The 19,941-nt window shown below is 42.4% G+C and overlaps 2 protein-coding genes across 4 annotated transcripts in view; both read left to right on the forward strand.

Moving 5' to 3' along the window:
- The first annotated feature begins 1,007 nt into the window (after window positions 1–1,007).
- Window positions 1,008–7,104, forward strand: gje1a (gap junction protein epsilon 1a). Of its 2 annotated transcripts, none has more exons than XM_086143359.1 (4): window positions 1,008–1,037; window positions 3,833–4,015; window positions 4,573–4,770; window positions 6,756–7,104. In XM_086143359.1, the coding sequence occupies exons 1-4, from the start codon at window positions 1,008–1,010 to the stop codon at window positions 6,951–6,953; spliced, it is 609 nt and encodes a 202-aa protein (XP_085999485.1). In that variant the 3' UTR covers window positions 6,954–7,104. The 2 variants fall into 2 exon arrangements, with proteins under 2 accessions (XP_085999485.1, XP_085999484.1); XM_086143358.1 differs by lacking the exon at window positions 1,008–1,037 and adding an exon at window positions 1,705–1,743.
- Window positions 7,105–13,735: 6,631 nt separating this feature from the next.
- vta1 (vesicle (multivesicular body) trafficking 1) overlaps window positions 13,736–19,941 on the forward strand; it is an 18,280-nt gene continuing 12,074 nt past the window's right edge. For both annotated transcript variants that reach the window (XM_086143079.1, XM_086143081.1), the window contains exons 1-2: window positions 13,736–13,932; window positions 19,610–19,704. In XM_086143079.1, the coding sequence (XP_085999205.1) occupies window positions 13,842–13,932; window positions 19,610–19,704 (186 nt within the window). In that variant the 5' untranslated portion in view covers window positions 13,736–13,841. The remainder of the gene's footprint in view (window positions 13,933–19,609; window positions 19,705–19,941) is intronic.

Consider the following 19,941-nt stretch of genomic DNA (forward strand, 5'->3'; position numbering starts at 1 on the left):
GAGACGGAGGCGGAAAGAGAGATAAGAGTGAAGATAAGAGAGTAAGAAAGAGATGGACTGGAGGAGGAAAGAGGGAGATGAAGACAGAGAGGCTGAGAAAGAGATGACAGAGGTGGAAAGAGATAGGAATGGAGGCAAGAGTCAGAAAGAGGGGGGGAAGAGATGGAGACGGACTGGAGAAGAAAAAGAAACAAAGGTAGATGAGGGGAGGAGGAAAAGAGGGAGAGAGAGGGGAAGATGGAGACACGACTGGAGGAGGAAAAGAGACCGAGGCAGGTGGAAAGAGAGGGAGACCAGGAGGTAATAGAGAGATTAAGACAGAGACTGTGAAAAGACGGGTGAGAGAGAAGGTCTCATACACACACACACACACACACGCGCGCGCACACACAGAGAGACTATCAGCGGTCAATTAAAAGAAACAAGGAAAGTGTAAATGAACCGCCAGATAAATGAAGAGCGACTAAACCGTCAATCAATAGTTATCAATATTTAATGAATTGACCAGGAAAATGGAAGCCGACATTCAGCAAGTGAAAAAAATGGATGAGAAAAAGCTGCCAATGTTTTTTTTCTTTGACTCTTCGCCTCAAAAACGTAAATAAATGAATAAATACGCAGAAAAAAGCGAAACAAGTGACCCGGAAATGAGGAGACTTAATCACGCGCGTCTTTTTGTTTTCCGGTCACTTCTCGCGTTCTCTCGTTTGTGACTTCTGGCTCAAAGTTTTTTTTTATTTTTCATTTTTTTACTTTTTGTCACGTTTTGAATTTGATTTAATTCACGGTGGTTTAACCGTGTGCGTGTGTCCTTTGCACCTCCACGTTTAATTTTGAAGCCCTCCCCCTCCCCAAAACCGGAAGCGGGCCGTCGCTCACGCCGCGCGGCTTGACTTCGATGTGTGTGCGTGTCCCCCGCAACCCCCGCACCCCTCCCCCCGCAACCCCCGCACGCGCCCGCGATCTGGCATGACTCTGGGACCTGCGATCGGAAAACCGAGGGGGGGATGAACAGCACTCCGCCAGGATTACGGTTGGTGTGTGGACTTCCTTTATTTCCTCTCACTTATCTGTGATTCGACTTTAAGTGCGTGCGTGTGTGAGTGTGTGTGTGTGTGTGTGTGAGAGAGAGAGAGAGTGTGTTTGTTAATGTGTGTGTGTCCGCGGCTCCCATGCGCGCGCACCCGCCCCCCTCCTGTCAGCCTCGCGTTTTTACCGGATTTTTAATTCGCCTTTTTTTTTCTTTTTTTTTTTTTTATCTAATCCTCAATAAAATCCTACATAATCCCACATAAAATTATAAATAAAAGTTCTCTGGGATTTTTCAAAATTTATGTATTTGTCTGTTTTTTTCAAAAGAAAAGTGGATGTAAAAGCGTCAGGGGTGTTTGTTTGTGTGTTTGCCCCCCTCCGGGTCATTGTGACCCCCCCCCCACCGGCTCTTTTTTTTTTTTTTGCTGACACCATCCTGCGGGGGATTATAACGGGGACCGCCTGCAACCCCCTCCACCCACGCCATTGTGCGCCCCCCATCACCACCCTCGCCACATCCACCCCCCCAGGCCTCTGTTGGCCTTTGGCTGAATAGAAGGGGGGGGGATAAAAGGCCAAACAAACGGGCTTTAACAGGCTTTTGAGTCCCGCGGCGCCGGCCGCCATGACCAACCGGAGCCACGGTCCGTGCACGTCGTCCCGCCGCCGAAAATGTCGCTGAACTACATCAAGAACTTCTACGAAGGATGCGTGAGTAGGAGACGCCGCTTCCGGTTCCAGGTTCCCACCCCCCACCCTCCCACCGGGCTCCAGGGGCCCCCAGGGGCCCCGTCTCCCATCGGCGCCCGTGCTTTGTGTCCCGTTTGAGCGCGCACCGATACCTCCGGTTTAGACGGTTTAGGCTCGCTTCCCACAGGTGTCGATGAAACCCAATTTCCAAGAAACTTTTTTAGGAACATTTTCAGAAGAAATTTTGTGTCCACTTGTCAGCGCTGCCTGCCTTCCCACTACTTTAACCGTGTTGTCTCGTTTTCTGGTGATATTGCATGTTATTCAATTATTATATTGCCATGCCTCAGCATGGTGGCCCTATTTTGGATTTCCCGGATTTGTGAATAACGTAGTGAATGGTGGTATGTCTGTGCAACGCATGAGTGAGAGGGTGAATGGTTGTATTTATCTCTATGATGTGTGAATGATGGAGGGAATGGTTGTATTCATTTTTTCTGACATGTGAGTGAGAATGAATGGTTGTATGTCTCTATAACAGGGTCATTCAAGCATTAAAAGTCATTAAATTGATTTTGCAAAACTGGAGGCCTTAAATATTCAAAGTCAACTTATTGTTGCTGCCATATGTTCACACGTACAGGGGATTAAAATCGCATTACTCTTGAGACCCAGCATCCAAAAGTACAAAAAATTATGAATGATTTGTCACAGAGAACAACAGACAATGACAAGTTATGTTGAGATAGGTATTGCATGGTTTGATTTTTAAAGTGACAGGAGTGCTAAGGTTCTGTTGCGAAAAAAAAAAAAAAAAAAAGAAGCATTAAAAACTTTAAATTGAGTCGAGAGGCATAAAAAAATTTAAATACACTTGTTGGGAAGAAACATTGTTATTCGCAATTTATTTGAATTAGGATATGTAAGCATTTAATTGGATTTGAATCATGTGATGATCGGTGATGATTGACAAGCCCTTTAATCAACGATTGCTATAACAACACGAGGTGGAGTAAAAAAGCAAACAAACTCATAAATGTGCAATAATAATCATGCACAAAGTTAAATCCAGGTGATTCTTTAGATCCATTGTCACTCAGAAGGTCATATGTCCATATCTGCTTTTGTGTGAAATCAGTTCTAGACGTAAACGATTGACATTATGATAAATAAACGTATCTGCAGTTGGACATGGGCATTAAATTTGTTTAAAAAAATGTGTTAAAAAAAGGTATGAAATGAATGTATGCATGTATGTATATGGTTCTGAGATGGCTAATTGGTTGAGTGGTCACTTCTGACTTCCGACGACTGGTAATTTGAATCTTCGGTGACTGAATTGCTCTTGTAAGTAGCTGGATAAAAGCGTCTGCCAAATTACTGTAATGTAATGTATTTAAAGAGCATTAAATGAGATTAACTAATACCTGGTGAAACTCTGTATATGATGAGTGAATGACACAGAGAATTGTTTTGGGTCTATGTCATGCATGAATGAGAAACTGATGGTTATATTCATCTTGACGACATTTTAATGAGAGATGTTAGAGTGAATGGTTGTATTTAACTGTGTGACATGTGAATGATGTAGTGAATGATTATATGTCTCTATATGACGTGTGAATGAGAATAACAGCTGGGATAGGCTTCAGCACCCCCGCGTCCCGATAATGAATAAATAAATGACTATAGTTCCATAATATGTTGCTTACTTTGTCTATTTCAGGGCTTTCGTTTTCTTTTTTTTCTTGCTTTCTCATCTTTCAATGATTTCTCACTGATGATATTGTCTGTGCACGTGTACTGGCATGTATGTGTGTGTATGTGCGCACACATGAGCGTGTGTGTTCACCGTCAGACTCATAAATGGAATGTTGTTCAGCCATTGATTTATTCATTATTGTATAAAAGTAAAGGTACTGCCAGAATGTGACTGGTGTCAATATGTGGCTCTGGGGCCTCACATGGGGTCGCCAGCAGGCGGCCTCCACACAGTCCATTTAATTTTAACATTTATTACATAAAGATTTTTACGACTTTATGAAAAAAAAATCTGACTCTATTGACATGAAAAGTGTGTGTGTTTGTGCGTGTGTGTTTATGTGTCTAGCTCAGGCCTCCGACAGTGATTGGCCAGTTCCACACCTTGTTCTTTGGCTCGGTGCGGATGTTCTTCCTCGGAGTTCTGGGCTTCGCTGTTTACGGGAATGAGGCTCTGCATTTTAGCTGCGACCCGGATCGCAGGGAGCTGAACCTCTACTGCTACAACCAGTTCAGACCCATTACGCCTCAGGTATGACCCGCCCGTCCACCACTTGACCCCTGACCTTCTCGAGACCCACCTCTGAGCTGAGGGTTAATGGTATTCATTGCTTTGCCCCCTTGGACATAAAGTGACAAAAAGATGTCCTCATTAGGGGACAATGGGTTTTCACTTTTAACTTATTATTGGAACAACATCCTGTTAAATTGTTCATTTGCCCTGAAGCCCCCCTATCTAGAGATGAAATGCGCTCCTTTGCAGCGCAGGGGTGTCTGGGTCGGTGAATGAAGACGCGTGTGACTCAACGTGCCATGTTGTGAGGATCACTCACTGCAGCTATGACCCAGAGGCTGTCTGGCAACAATAAATGTCACGGAAGATAGACTGAAAAGCCTTGCATCGAGTTACTTTTGTGATTGTTCTGGAGAGTCAAGGCAGAAACACATCACAGCTAGCGTTGAAGATGTTGTTGACTGATTTAAGAAGTCAAACCCAATACAATAAAAATGTGTTGTTTAGATAATATAATATGAAGAGGAAGTTATTTTAATAATAAAATAGTAATGCTCACCTGGTGGTCACTGTAGGTGTTCTGGGCGCTGCAGCTGGTGACGGTGCTGGTCCCGGGCGCCGTGTTCCACCTGTACGCCGCCTGCAAGAACATTGACCAGGAGGAGATCCTGGAACGACCCGTCTACACCGTGTTCTACATCATCTCTGTCCTGCTGCGCATCATCCTGGAGGTCGTCGCCTTCTGGCTTCAGAGTCACCTCTTTGGCTTCCAGGTCTATTGGATCCCCGTGTGTGTGTGTGTGTGTGTGTGTGTGTGTGTGTGTGTGTGTGTGTGCGTGTGCACGTTTGATTGTTAGGGGGCTGGGCTCATAAGCAGTTTAATCACAGCCAGATTCTTTTTATCTGATTTAAATATAACCGTAATTTAGCTAATTACTGGCTAATTCTTTCGTCGTTCGTTAGCATACATTTATAAGGACTGGGACTTTATCATATTCATTTTGAATTACTTACAGAACAAAATAATGCGTCAAGAAGAGCAACGTATTATAAATCACGCTTTTTTTCTAGCTGCAGAACATCTCAGTTCAGTGCTTCCAGCGGAGACAGACTACACCGGCACGCAGTGTGATATCGTGATGGATGAGACAGATGAGACAACGCTGGTTGAATGGAAATTTAAATTCTGTGTACATTTCTAGTTCCAGGTGGTACTAGAACCAGAAATGATGTTCTTTGCACTTCATGCGGTGTGGAGTTTGCAAATCACAGGAGAACCCCCAGCCTCCTTTAGCAACTCAATGCTAAACATGTTGGGGCTAGCACACAAGTTTGTAAAATTAGCTTTGTACTAGCGCACTGGTCAGAAACATCAGCTTTGTACTAGCATGCAGGTCAGTAACATTAGCTTTGTACAAGTGTGCAGGTCAGTGACATTAGCTTTGTACTAGCATGCAAGTCAGTCATATTAACTTTGTGCAAGCGTGCAGGTCAGTAACATTAACTTTGTACAAACGTGCAGGTCTGATATATTAGCTTTGTACAAGTGTGCAGGTCAGTCATATTAGCTTTTTACTAGCATACAGGTCAGTCATATTAGCTGTGTACAAGTGTGCCGGTCAGTTACATTAGCTTTGTGCAGGTCAGTGATGCTAATTTTGTCAGTAACGTTAACTTTGCTGCGGAAGATAGCAGCATTGCTAATACGAACAGACAGTGTCGTTGGTCCATGCTCGACCACGTCAGGGCTCAAATTCAGAAACAAAACCTATTAATTCCACACTGGATAAATTGTCCGATCCACTGGATCCTCCGTGGACTGTAGACCACTCTCTTCACTGCGTTACAAGACCAGGGCCTACAGGAGACGCTCCAGATTGATTCAGAGGATGAGAATTATAAACTACACTTCAAAAAGACAATGTTGAAACCAGGTTGAAGGGGAAGTAAAGCAGGGCGTGACGGAGAGACACTGATATGTTTTCCTCACTCCTTTATTGGTAGGTAGATCCGTGATTAAAATGCGATTAATTTTGGATTAATTACAAAATAGTTAGCACTTCTGCCTTCCAGCAAGAACTTCCCTGGTTGGATTCTGACAGAGGGCCTTGGGTTAGGGCTAACCCTAACCCTCACATTCTGCATTGGTTCCCTTCGGGATCATTGAGTTCATCCCACAGTCCAAAAACATGGACAGGTTCAGTGGAGATCCTGAGTTGCCCAAATGTGCAAACGAGGGAGTGAATAGTTGTACGCCTCGATGTGACCTGAATGGTTTTTTGTCTCTGTAAGGCGTGTGAATGAGAGGGTCAGTAGTTGTATGTTTGTATGTGACGTGTGAATGAGAGGATGAATGGTTGTATGTCTCTATATGTGGCTCTCTGATCGACCGGCGAGCGGTCCAGGGTGAACCCTGCTTTTCGCCCAATGACAGCAGGGATTGGCTCCAGCTCAGCCCCACAACCCTGAATGCATGCGGATAAATGGTAGCGATAATGAATGAATTCCAAAGTGTCTAATTAATTAGATTCATTTTTTCAATCGAGTCCCACCCCAGTGTGTACATGTATGTGTTGTTGCTAATGTTTAGCTAATTTATTTCTAATCATCTGGTAATTCCTTTGTTGCGGTTTCTTGGTTCAAGCTAATTTCCCGCCAGTTTAATTTATTTTCTGGCTAATCTGTCGATAATTTATCTCGCCAATGTCCTCAGCGTGATTTGAATGAGGGAAATGTGCTGCTGATGTGCTCGCCGCAGGTTCATCCGATCTACATGTGCGACGCCAGCGCTCTGGAAAAGATGTTCAATGTGACTAAGTGCATGGTGCCCGAACACTTTGAGAAGACCATCTTCCTCAGCGCCATGTACACCTTCACCGTCATCACCATTCTGCTCTGCATCGCTGAGATCTTCGAGATCCTGTGCCGACGACTCGGTTACCTGAGCAACCAATGACGCCTCCCGAACGTGCGCGTCGTACGACCGAGGGCCAAAGCACTTGCTGTCGGAGCTCCCGGTTAGCGGCAGCTGGACGTTTACCAACGCAGGACGCTAACGGATGAGCATCACTCGTGAGTGGAGCTGACACTCCAACAGGCGGCAAACATTCTCTCCGGTGTCAGTGGGTCTGTAGCAGGTCGGTCCGATGGTCGCGTTTGGACGGCACGGAGATGCAGAAGTGACGAGGTTGGGGTCGGAAATTTCACCGCCGCGAGGCGTCAGCTGACTCGTGTTTGAATTAGAGCACAATGTTTGTGGAGGAAACATCCGGAAGCGTCACGCGTCATGAACTTGACGGTTCATCGGACGTGACGGACAGGGAGGAAGGAAGCGGCTTCACATGGAGCGGAAACGGCCGGCACTGGCCGTGACCCATAAGTCCATTTGCAAAAACAGATTGAAGTCACTCATTTCAGTTAAAAGAATTGAAATTTATGGAATTTTGTCACCAGAAAGAAGACATTTTCGCCCTATTAAATTATTTAAATTCTGGGGGGATTCTTGTATTTTTAATTTATTTTGTATTTTTTTAAATAAAATCAATCAAACATAATAGCATATTATTTAATTTTAATATTTTTGGAATAATTTCCAATTGTTCTGTTGGAAACCAAACTTTCGCCTCTGCTGCTCAGCCATGAAACGCGGGGCTTCACTCTGTTTTTGCAAGTTGGTGCGTCTCCGAATGCTCGAGCGGTTACGAGGATCCTCACTAGGCTAAATGTGACGGTTCTTGCGCCCTGCTGTGAGGTCTCCCGCGCTCCCAACTCCGCTCTGGCTTCCCTCTCAATCGACACAACTGAAAGGACCCCAAAGGACGCGGAGAGAGAATCACTGTATTGTTTTAATTTCACACTCATTTTCACCGAGACTGTGCTGTGCCTTATGTTCTGTAACCCCGGGTTCTGTGAGGTCTCATCATCTCCTCAGCATTGAGGAACCTGTTTTATGGCTATGAACAAGTGAACCCTCTGAATGAAGGTTCTCAGTCATCTAGGTCATGGTTAATACCTTGTCATATCTTGTCGTGGCAACTGGACTTTCTTCTCTTGGAGACATTCCCTGTCTCAACCAAGAAGCTACTAGACAGCAGTGAGTTTCCACGATATAATTGTTGGGGTTGGGCCTTGGTCGACTATCACAAGCCCCTTGGACACAGAGATAGGGGTCATCAGAACACTCAACCATCGGGCCAAGAGTATTTCGACAACCCCCAAGGGTAGTAAAACAGGCCCGATACGTTGGTAAAGCCCTAAAACCTTTGGGTACTCTCACTGTGCCTTTGTTGAAATAGAAACTACCAGAAGAAATCCACAGAGCAAAAGGAAGACAGAAACAAATGCAAGGAGGTGTGGCCCTACATTGCTGGTATTTCGGAAGAACTCAGAAGGGTTTTCAAGAAGAGAATGCCCAGAAACAAGTTGGAAAATGTGATGAAAGCTGTCAAGCACAATGAGGATTGTGATGACCTCCTATGTTGGGGAGACAAAAGAAGCTCTACAAAGAATGGATGGCCCAACAAAGGAGAGCCACCACTTCAGGTCAGGACTCCGTGGTCCACTTGCCCCTGAAGGACAAGGGCGGCTTCTTTGGAGACAGCAATGACCAGCATTCTAGCCGGAGAAGACAGATGGTTTGAGGTCAAAGAAGCCATCTTTGTCAAACTGGAGAGACACTACCTTTCATAGACATACAACGCCGTGTTGAGATCCGCCCCAAAACAGATCAACCCACACCAGATCCATCTGAACCCATCAAACCGCCCTGAGAGATCCACAACCGGAACCAGCCTCAGCCCAAGTAACTTAACGGGCTTCTTGTGTTTTACACAATCTACACATCAGCTGTACCCTTACCTGTGCCGATTCAAACTCAGGCGAGTCCCAGGATTTAGTACCTTTGTTGCAACCCAACAACCCAATTCAACTTCACGCATTAACGCAAGGAGCCATCTCAACTGGGAGCAACGACCGAACCCAAAGAGGTTTCCTGGATGGGAGCTGGAACGCCTTCAAGAGGGGAAAAAAAGTCTAGTTGCCATGACAACATTTGACAAGATCCCTTCAAACTTGACAAATGTGTCCGATGAAGAACTCTGATCTCACAATGATTTTCAGTAAGAAGAGTTTGTTTCGCCGATAAAAGACATTCTTAAGGTGCTGACAGTGAAGTCCAAACAAGAAAACAAGTCTTAATTATTTCATAGTATAATTAACAATTATATTTTAAGTATTGATTCTTTTTAAAATATGAAATGTATTTTTTTTTATATATTTGAAAATATTTTTAATTATATTTTTGTGTACGACCGTATTCATTGTCTCTCCGTTTTAAGAATGGCTTTTTTTTTATTCACATTTTTTTTTGCCGTTTTTTTTTGCAAAAGGACTCTTCGACGAACGACGCGGGGCACGATCCCGGCGCCTCTCCAAGGGAAAATGGGGGGCGTCCGCGCGAGGGAACGACCGATGGCGTCTGGGTGTAGCCTAGTTTTTAAAATTGATAAAGTCAGCAGCACATTTAGAGTTTTTAAGAGTTTCCAGACCCTTTTGGTCTCATTTAGAATGTAATAAAATGTGTCGTCGCGGCCGAACCAGTGAACACGATAATGACTCGTTCCATCGCACCGTCGCGTTTCTCGCTTTATTTCCATTCGGCCGTCGTCGTCGTGCGCGTTCTCTGGAAATGATTACCTCTCACGTGTCGTACTGTCCTATTTCCTTAATCAGACATCCATCCAACTTTTGTTATGATGTTCTCAGCAATCTGTTTATCATCTCAGGTACAAAGTTGCATTACCAGACAAAAGTGGATCAAACCGTCGTTTCAAGTGCTTTTAAAACGGTGAATGAGCTTTTTATCAGGAGGAGTGTTGAATGCCCACGCTCCGACGCCGGTTCGGATCCGACGCCGGGTCGGGTCCGACGGGTGGAGGAGGTCTGGAGACTCCTGCCCCGTTTGTTTTGTCCACCTTTCGGTCACGCCTGGATTTGCCTAGAGATGTTTGCTGTTGTTGGGTTTGTGAAGCTAAGATCCCCATGTTATGACGTCAGTTTGAAGGAGCGCGGCAGCTTTCGTCATTGTTGCGGTGGTGAGACGGGAAGATTGCCGTCCTTCTTGTTTGGCCTACATTACCTAGCTAGAGCCCAGCGCCCACTCCCGGTGGAAGCTTTGCGCCAAAAGCGAGTCAGTGTCATCACACAAACCTTTTAACACCCCAGACACTCTCACCCTGGCGCTGGTGTATTTCATCCATTCACAGATGAAATTCGGTTTCTAAAGAAAGTCGGGGCCGAAGCTGCTTTTCTGACAGAACGCTGGGTGCGGCGGCGGTAGAAGTGGTATCACGCTGCGAATCCCTGCTCTTTTGTGTCCGAACACAAAACGCTGCCTTTAAAACATCAGTTGAACGGAATCAGCCAACGGGACCGACTCCTTTCAGAAAATGCGCATGTTACTCGGTAATGGCAACGTGTCATCATTTCATGTAATGTATTTCACTGAACGGTTAATTTACAGAATGTATGTTTGACGACGTGCGTCAAAGGCGGGCCACCATTTACCTGACCGACATTCACGCTAAGCAAACTAGCGGATGACAGGTTGCGCAGCAGCATGACACAGAGAGAACATTGTCAAATTGGTTTCTTATTATCAGAGTCACAAAACAGATTAGCATAGATAAGGTTTTTTCAGGTCAACGTCAGAGGGCGATCTTAGGGAAACAACAATGCCGATCCGGTTCGTAACACTTTAAATCCTGCTGCCACATACTTGAAAACTATTTTGCATTTAATATTACAAAAAAAATGTAATTCAATGAAACAAGGACACGGAAATATCTGCAGTTTCATCACGTCAGATTTTTCTTCCACGACATACAAATTTTTGGCATGGGGAATTACTCAGGCGCTCGAGAGAGAGAGTGAAAAGAATTTAAAAAGGAGGCGGTGATTTTGATTTATTTTTTCAAAGGGGGAGGGCGACATTGTGACTTCCAGAGCCATGAATCCTCTTATAAAAACCTGGAGAATGGATTAAATGTCCCTTAAGAAAACTCAAAAGATCTGAAAATGCATTGGGTATAGCTTCATTAATAACAGAATGACTATAATCAAAGCTTTGAGTCAGGGTAAACAAAGAATATTACAATCTATTTTTTGTGATGACAATATATTTTCGAATAGCCATTTTAAAATTGTTTTCCTTGGACCTGCGACTCTTTCCCAATTTGAAGTTAATTCACGATTTTCAACAAAAAAGAATAATCCCTTCATTGTAAATGGATTAAGATCGATACCAGACAAGTACAAATGTGTTTTCTTTGGAAAATAAGCAATAAGTGGTAGATGTTGAATTTGAAGAGAAAATTGGATTTAAATATTTACTTTGGGTTTTAATTTATACAAAGATATTTTACTGAATATAAACACATTTACAAATTATATATAATTTCTTGTGTTTTAAAAGCCACTGATTCTTTTAAAGCAAAGCTTTGTACCGTCGGTACAATTTGGAATTCTGGCAATCACTTTTTTTAAAGATCACCAAGTTACGGGAGGAAGCTCATATTCAATACAAAGTTAGTGTTTCCTGTTTTCTTTCTTTTTTTTTGAACTATCAGTGAAATGATGATCACTGTGTATCTAGGTGAATCCTGTCAAAAGAAAAAAAGAGGCAAAATGTCCAGGCGAAACTCACGGAAAGTGATTGTCTCCTTGTTGTGAAGGCGACGACGTGATTCTCCTTTGTGTTTTGTCTTGAGATGATTGATTAAAAATGTCCGACTTCAGCATCTGTTCCTTTTGTCGCTCCCATCACTCGCAGGATGGAAATGTTCTCCACTCAGAGAGCCTCAAAACAGAGGCAAGTGTTTGTGAGATGGAAACATCCCAAACAATATATTGATTTACCGTGGGGGTACCACAAGCTGAAGTATTATTTTCCAAAGGTTTTGACAGATAAGACGTGTGATGATGATGATGATGATGTGTTTCGTGTTTTTCTCAGCGCAACTTGAGACACAAACCAACACGAAATTACCTGCAAGCTATTTCCCCCCCAAGAAAACTTACACTTTTCCTGTGAAATTCCATTATTGTTGAAGTTTGATTAATTATTAATGCAGCGCTGACCACTGTGCACAGAAAAGTACAACAATACATTCACTGGCTCCTCTCCGTGTGGACTTTATGTGGCCCCAGTGCCTCCCTGGGTTCTCTGGCTTCCTCCCTCACCTAACATCACCTGAGATTGGCTCCAGACTCATGCAGCCCATTGCACCGGTAAGCAGTATGGATAGTGCATGATTAAATTCATGAATAAAAGGTCCCACTCGACCTATATTAAATGTAAAAAAATGACGTGTAATCAACTGAGTCAATTCATATTGAGATATTTTCTTTTGGCAGTGGTTAGTGCTTCCTCACAAGAAGAAGGTCCCGGGTTCAATTCGGACAGAGGGTGTTTCAGTGTCCACGCTTTTCTTCTGTCTGTATCAGAAGGTTCATTGGAGACTGGAATGTGTCAAGTCGGTGAGAGGCTGAGTTAGGTCTTGTAAATTAAATGACGCACAACCAAAAGATTAACTCAGTTAAAGGATGTCCGTTTATTGATCATAAAAAAAAATAACAAACTCCAGATAACTCGCAGAATGTACTATCAAATAACTGCGATCAGAACTTATAACACATGGCCAACAATAGAACAGCAACCTCACTTATCTCTTCCCTGCCAGACAGCAGGTGAAACAGGTTTACATCATCAAGCAGGGCAGTGTGTCATTGCTACTCATCAATTACCGATCAATCAATCAATATAAAGAGAAAATAACAATAATATAAACAAGAATACAATAATCAATATCAGTTCCATATTAGCATGATCCCTAATTCAGTTCATGGCTCTCACACTTAAATAACCCAGATATGTGAATGAAAGGGAGAGCTGTTGTGGCAAAACATCACTGTTTGAAGGGGGCTGTGTTATTTATTATACCATCGTGGCTGCTTCTATAATTATATTGTTTGATCATGTTTTTTTGTCAAAAGCTTAAGTACCACAGAAGGGAACTAGTTGGAAACAAGTTAGGCGAGAGGAACCTGTAGCCCTCCTTTGGAATTGTGACTGCTATGTTGAAAAAAAATAACAGCAAAGTTTTATGATGAGAGGCAGCGTCTGAGGCGGAATGTTGTCTGTAGAAATGTGGCTATTAGAATATTTCAAATATCTGTGAGTCAAAAGGCTCATCATTTCATTCTCTCCTAGGCAGTTTTTATTTTTTCCCAACAACTCTCACTTATCTCTAATGTGAGCAGTGAATTCAATTTGGTTCTTCTCTGAATCAGTTTAGATTGAAAGAATATACAAAGTGCTCATTTAAAAGGAAAAACAACAGTACAAAAAACATAAACATTTTACATTATTTTCCCTTTGCCTCCATTGTCTGTTTTACATATGACTGTTCTCTATTCTGTGAAAATAAACTTGATATAATCTGTTTAAAAAACAAAATCATTCTTGAAAAATGATCCTTTTTAATAAAAATGTTGAAGTAAAAAATACAATACGTAGTCTATAATGTACATTACATAATAATGATAATACCACATTTGTTTTTTTCAAAACTACAATTTCAAATAATATTTTTACACGCTTTCAAAAATGCTTTTTGACTGTCGACAAAGCGGACCTGGTGACGTCACCCGTCACATTCAATTGGCCGCTCCCATTGGAGAAACACGCGGAAGTGAATCGAGCACCAGGACTGACAACAACAACAACAATACAAAGAGTGTTGCGTTATTTTGAGCGTTTTCGTGTCCCGGCCTGAATTTACCGGACATGTCGCTACCGGCGCAGCTCAGGGCCATCCAGCACCACCTGCGGACCGCGCAGGAGCACGAAACACGGGACCCGGTGGTCGCTTATTACTGTGAGTAACCCGGAGGCTAGAGTTAGCTTCTGTAGCACCGCAGCTGTTTACCTGAACAAGCGTCCGAGCGAGGCTCATTGAAACCTTTCAACTTTGCTCGTTGGTTTTCTTAAAACAACGTGTGTGTGTTTTTTGTACTTAAACGTGTTCAGAAACAGGAGAACGAGCCGGTTCCGTTTAACTAGCTAGCAGGCTAACGTCGGTTTTGTTAGCTTCCGAGGCTCAAACTTCATCCAGGGGCCGGTGCTTGGACGTCGGCGTTTTAACGGACCACAGCTACCGCGGTGAACGCTAACTGTCTGCCGGGATTCGAACCCTCCACCCCGGGTTGGTCACGTCTCTCCGGGGCCGGTCTATCGGAACTCTCAGCCGAACTTTCCCTGTCCGATAAGAACAGGTGTGACTTCATCCGGAAGTACAATAGAAGCTTAAGTTGTGAAAGCAACTGACAGTATTCCTGAAAAATGCACTGATTCAGCTTAGTATTCAGTTAAAAAACAAAAAACAAAACCTAGCTCACCATTCGCTTACACCAATCAAGTTAGCTAAAAATGTACACGGAATTTCTTTACAATCAGATAAATTTGACATGAGCTCCTTATAAGTTTAAAATAAATGACATCGGAACAAAAATAGGAATCTCATGAAAATTCGTATCCACCTTAAAGATGCAAGGGGGAAGGAGGAGTAAAAACTGTAATGAATTCTATGGGAAAAATTAAGATAGGTTAAGAACCTGAAAAAGACAAAAAAATACTTGAGAGATGAAATTTGGCTTAAATAGCAAAGACATTATTAGACCTTCAAGGAATAGCGAAGGATAAACACTGTGGTGCTTTGATTGACGTATGAACTTTGAACCTGCAGTTATGTCTTTTTTTAGCTGAAATAATAATAATGATCATAAAAGATTTTATCTTAGGCACCTTACTCTACACTCAAGCACACTGCACAGACATAATCATATACACAAAACATACACACTTACATAAATTCCTATACACACACACATACACACACACACACACATATCTGATGTCTTTCCTACCTGAGGCTATCAGACTTTTTAATTCCTCTCTCTTCAGTCGCAGGGAATCTTAAAACCTTAAAGCCTTAAAAAAATTAAAAAAAAAACACCACTTACTGTAAATTGTAATAATTTAAACTGTAATCATTTATCTGTATATATGTTCATAACTTTGCAATATTTCATAACAGCTACATTTACAATAGTTTTTCGTCTCATACTCATACTCATACTCGTGCACTCCTTATATATCACTTGTTACTTAAGACACTTTATAGTTTATCACTTGTTACTTAAGACACTTTACAGTTTATTTGTATTTCTTATTCTCCCTTTTTCTCCTATTTTTTACTGTTTACACATTTTTTCTACTATTATTTATTATTGTTATTTTTTTCTTGTAACTCTGGCACAACAATTTCCTTCGGGATAAATAAAGTTGTTCTTATTCTTATGAATCGATTTATAAACAGATTGTTTAGCAAATCAACATGAGGTCAGTTAAGACCAGGAGCTGCTACAATTGTCTGCTGTTAGTACAGTGCCAGCTTGGAAGCGCGATAATGTAATTTGGGAGTTGTGTAGTGTTAAGGTATGCAGTATACGGGTACAACTGTAGTGCCAACTGTAGTACAATAGTATACTAACATAACAGCATTGCAGTATGAAAGGAGTGGTATATGTATGTAATGCAACAGTATTGTGGTATAAAAGTAATGTTGTATATTCGTGGTAGAATAGCACAGCAGTATATCAGTATTGCACTATAATTGTGCTGCGGTATAACGCTATTGTCTGTATAATATTAGCACACAATAAAACAACTGCAATATGACTTTGGTGTAAAAGCACTCAAGTGTTATAGCATTCCACTACTGTGATATGATAATTTTTCAGTGCAATATGTTTATTCTGCAGAGGGAATTTACCAGTACTGTAACAGTAAAGCAGTGTGAATGTGCAGATGTATTGTAGTACCGCAATATACAAGTGCTGCTGTATCACAGCACTGCAGCAACCCAGGGGTGCAGTTTAACAGTCCTCGAGCATGTCTTACACTGGTAGTGCAGTATGACAGTGCTGCATTGAAATCTTGCTGCAGTCTAACAGCACTACAGTATAAGAATAGCTGTTAGTCTGTTTTTGATAGACATATTCCTTTCTTCAGGCTGAGGGTGATTAACCCTTTGAAACCCACCGCCAGGCGGAATAGTGAAGGAAACCAGAGTGAGCTGAGGCAGGACAGGTCCATGTGGTCGATAGCTGTATAAAATGACAGATAATGAAAAGATGAAACAGAATAGATTACATGAGAGCTTGCAATGAATCACACTAAGGTAAAAAAAAGGTTTGAAGTGCAGATCAATAATGTAAATAAATTTGGACTGTGAAGATGTTGGGCTTTCTCAGTAATTTAGTTTCAACACAATAAATCATTTCTCCTCTGAGTTCACTTCCTGTTTGGCTGCAGGTCCATCCTCCATCATTTATTCAGTTCCTCTGTCTTGACTAGGGCACATCATTGCAGATTTATACATGTTCTGGTGTGGATGTTTTTGTTACACACACACACGTTGATCCCTTGCTTTTCCCCTGCTCATTTCTGACCGATATATTTTGTAACAATCTTCAGATTTTTACCGACTGTCTCACAAATGTTTTTAAAAGGAAATTCATCCCAATTTTTCTTGATTCCCTTTGTGTTTTTAGGTAACTTATGCTCATATAAATTCTATCCCATTGCTGGTTTGACCTCGCTGTCTGTTTCTCCTAGTTAACTTCTTGATTGTTACATTTATTAATAATTCATTTCAAGGTGGAGGTGATGCTGTTCTTGATAAAGTTCAGGCCATGAATTCATGTGAAGCATAATTGATTATTAGGACATTTTCATTCTGTAGCAGCTGCTTCTTCATCGCCACATTTATATTCAGTGTGTGCGTGTGTGTGTGCACGTGCGCGCACATGTGCAAGGCTACTCGTGCTTGTCACTGCATTCTTAGCCGATTCTTTTGTCGAATTAATTAATGAACAGGAATGTTATCAAATGGTATATTTATATATTAATTTCCGTGCTGATTATTTTTCATATTAATTTTCGACTCGACTGGCGACCGGTCCAAGGTGAACCCCGCCTCTCGCCCAATAAAGGCTGGGATAGGCGTCAGCATCCCTGTGACCCTAAATACAGGATATGTGGTAGATAATGAATGAATGATCCATCCATCTTCTGTTCCTTATCCTGCACTCGGTCGCGGGGGATTCTGGAGCCTATTCCAGTTGTTAGCGGGCAAGAGTTGGGGTTCACCTTGGACCAGTCGCCAGTCGAGTCGAAAATTAATATGAAAAATAATCAGCAGTCAACCGCAGGGCCAGATACAGAGACCGATAACATTCACACACTTACATACACTCACTCATTTGGGGCAATTTTTCCAATTTTTTCCAATTAACCTGCCGCATGTTTTTGGAAGTGGATGAAACCGGAGAACCCAGAGGAAACCCACGAGAACATGCAAACTCCACACGGAAAGGTCCCCTTGTCGTTATCGAACTAGGGTTCTTTGGGCTGTGAGGCCGATTTTTTTTCCACTCTAACTAGTCTTCTTTTATTATGACGTGATCGGGGAATTTGTGGAGGAAGAAAAGCGCTGCTCAAATGGAAAGCGACCCCAAGACCCCCGAATATGTGAACGTTCAACAAACTCAATTAACCTGTGCCTGTGTCCAATGACCAGCAGAGGGCGGCAGCACCAGTGGAATGTATGTGCGTGTGTGATTGCCTGTGTGTGTGTGTGGGTGTGTGTGGGTGTGTCACAGCTGACAGCAGCTGAAAGTCGGGTGTGACAACACAAAGAATTCCTGTGTTGCTGAGTGACTGTTAAAATTTGTGTGTGTGTGTGTGTGTATGAAGCACGACATTGTTGTCGCTCAGTCATTTCACATGTGGGCGGAGCCTCAGCTGGGACATCAGTGTTCCTGGTTTCAACCAGCGTACAACTTCAGCATTTAGTTAGCAAAACTTTAGTTGGTAAAACATTAATTACCAAAACGTGATCAGCTCCTTAGAGTCCGGCGGAGGCTGTCGTACTGCAGATGTAGATTTTTGGTTGAATCTCAAAGTTGAAGCCAATGTCTGCACACTTCGGCGTGCAGACATTGGCCTCAACTTCGGCACACTTCGGCACACTACAGTGACACGCGGTGAGGTTCATGGCTGGTGAGGCACTGATGTCATCAGTCAGATTTACAGACATTTGAACCCTACTAATTAGCTTATTCACCATTTTATTGGCAGCAGTTAACGTGTTTTGTTTAAAATATCATATCAGCATTCTTTACATATACAAACTGTAGCATAGAAAAAAGCAGATTTAAAAAAAATGTTATTATCTTTTACCTTTACTTCTAAATGAAGTTCATGTGCAGCTGAGCGGCGCTGAGTGGTTTTCCTTTACCTTAGCATTGTGGATGCTGATGTTGAGTCTTTGCTGTTCATTCAAAGCCAAATGTATCCTGGACATTCCGAATGTTTTTAGTGCGATTTGACTTTGAATGTGATTGGCCAACCGCTCATGTTTGATTAGGCTTCTTTGGAGATTTTTCATGTGTCAATATCCCATTTGACTCCAGACATTGTCAGAAGTTGAGAAAAGAATGCAGGAAAAGCAGAAAACTTGTCCTGGACTTACTGGACATCCCCACAGCCAGCCTTTTCGTGTGTACCACTCCGTTTGAAGAGACCGAGTCTTCCGTCTGGTAGTCTGAGGCAAATCCGTTAGCCCCGGTGTTGGCCTTCCCTTACTTATTATCTCCTGCTTCGACTGAAAGTCCAGTTTAGAAATTTATTTCAGTTTCCCTATGTAATCCTCCATTTTGGAAATAAAGCCAAGCAAGAGGAAAATGGCTGGATGGCTGCACTTGACTCGCTAACTGGTAACAGTAGCTTTCTATTGCAAATTCTATTATTCTTTAGCCAAGTAGTAAAACAATCCCTGGGATCAGTGGTGCCCCCTACCATGAGGCCCCGTCACTGCATGCCTCACTTAGTGTGACTTCGCTGCCGCTTTACGATCGCTCGGCACAAGAAACACGTTACAGTTGTTGACAAAAAAAATTATACACATCAGCTAAAGTATGGAAATTTAGTTCAAATATTAGTCCTTGCAATATTTGAAAATTTTAATGGTGACATCCACAGAGACAGCATTATGGTCTCAGCCGCATAGCATGGCAGCGCAGTTAGCAGAGTCATTGCGCAATCCATAGTGGGCTCCGCTGGCTGCTGTGTCTCTGCACGTCTCTTCTTCATAGTTAAATACTAAAAGTGATTTTTTTTTTTTTTTTTTCCAGCGATTTTGGAAAAAAAAGACTAAAAATGGTGAAGTTAGATGGAAAACAACTTAATAATGCAAATCACTGAATAAATAGAACCATTCAATTTATCTTTTCATTTAAATTTTTTCTTTCCGTGATGCCAGGTGAGGCCTGGCCTCACCTGCCTCTACTGACTGCGCATTACTGGTCAAACACTTTGTCCCCAAACGTCCAGATGTGAACGTTCTCTCAACCAGTTGCGATGGTTATATATATTTCTCCCCATTGCCAGATGTATCTGACAGTGTGAGGTCTTGTGTCTGAATATTGCAGGCCGCCTGTACGCCATGCAGACGGGCATGAAACTGGACAGCAAAACAACAGACTGCCGCAAGTTCCTTCTGAAACTTATGGACCAGCTGGAGACGGTGAGCTGTGTTATTTTTTTTTATGTTAATCGAAATGTAAATTGCCTGTCAAAAATAAATCAGCCATGTGAGGATCAAAGTCCAGAAATCGATCTGTCACTTTTCCTCGACCCCTTTCAAAGCCCAAACTGCCTGTGAGATGTACAGTCAAATTTACTTTATTGAAAGTTGCCACAGTTGCAACAGTTTGAGCAGACGTGCATAAAGAGCACGGAGCGTCAATTCAGGGATTTGCAG

This window comes from Fistularia commersonii, chromosome 36, assembly GCF_037954325.1.
Source record: "Fistularia commersonii isolate RoL2024-O1a breed Wild chromosome 36, RoL_Fcom_v1.0, whole genome shotgun sequence".
Lineage (NCBI taxonomy): Eukaryota > Metazoa > Chordata > Actinopteri > Syngnathiformes > Fistulariidae > Fistularia > Fistularia commersonii.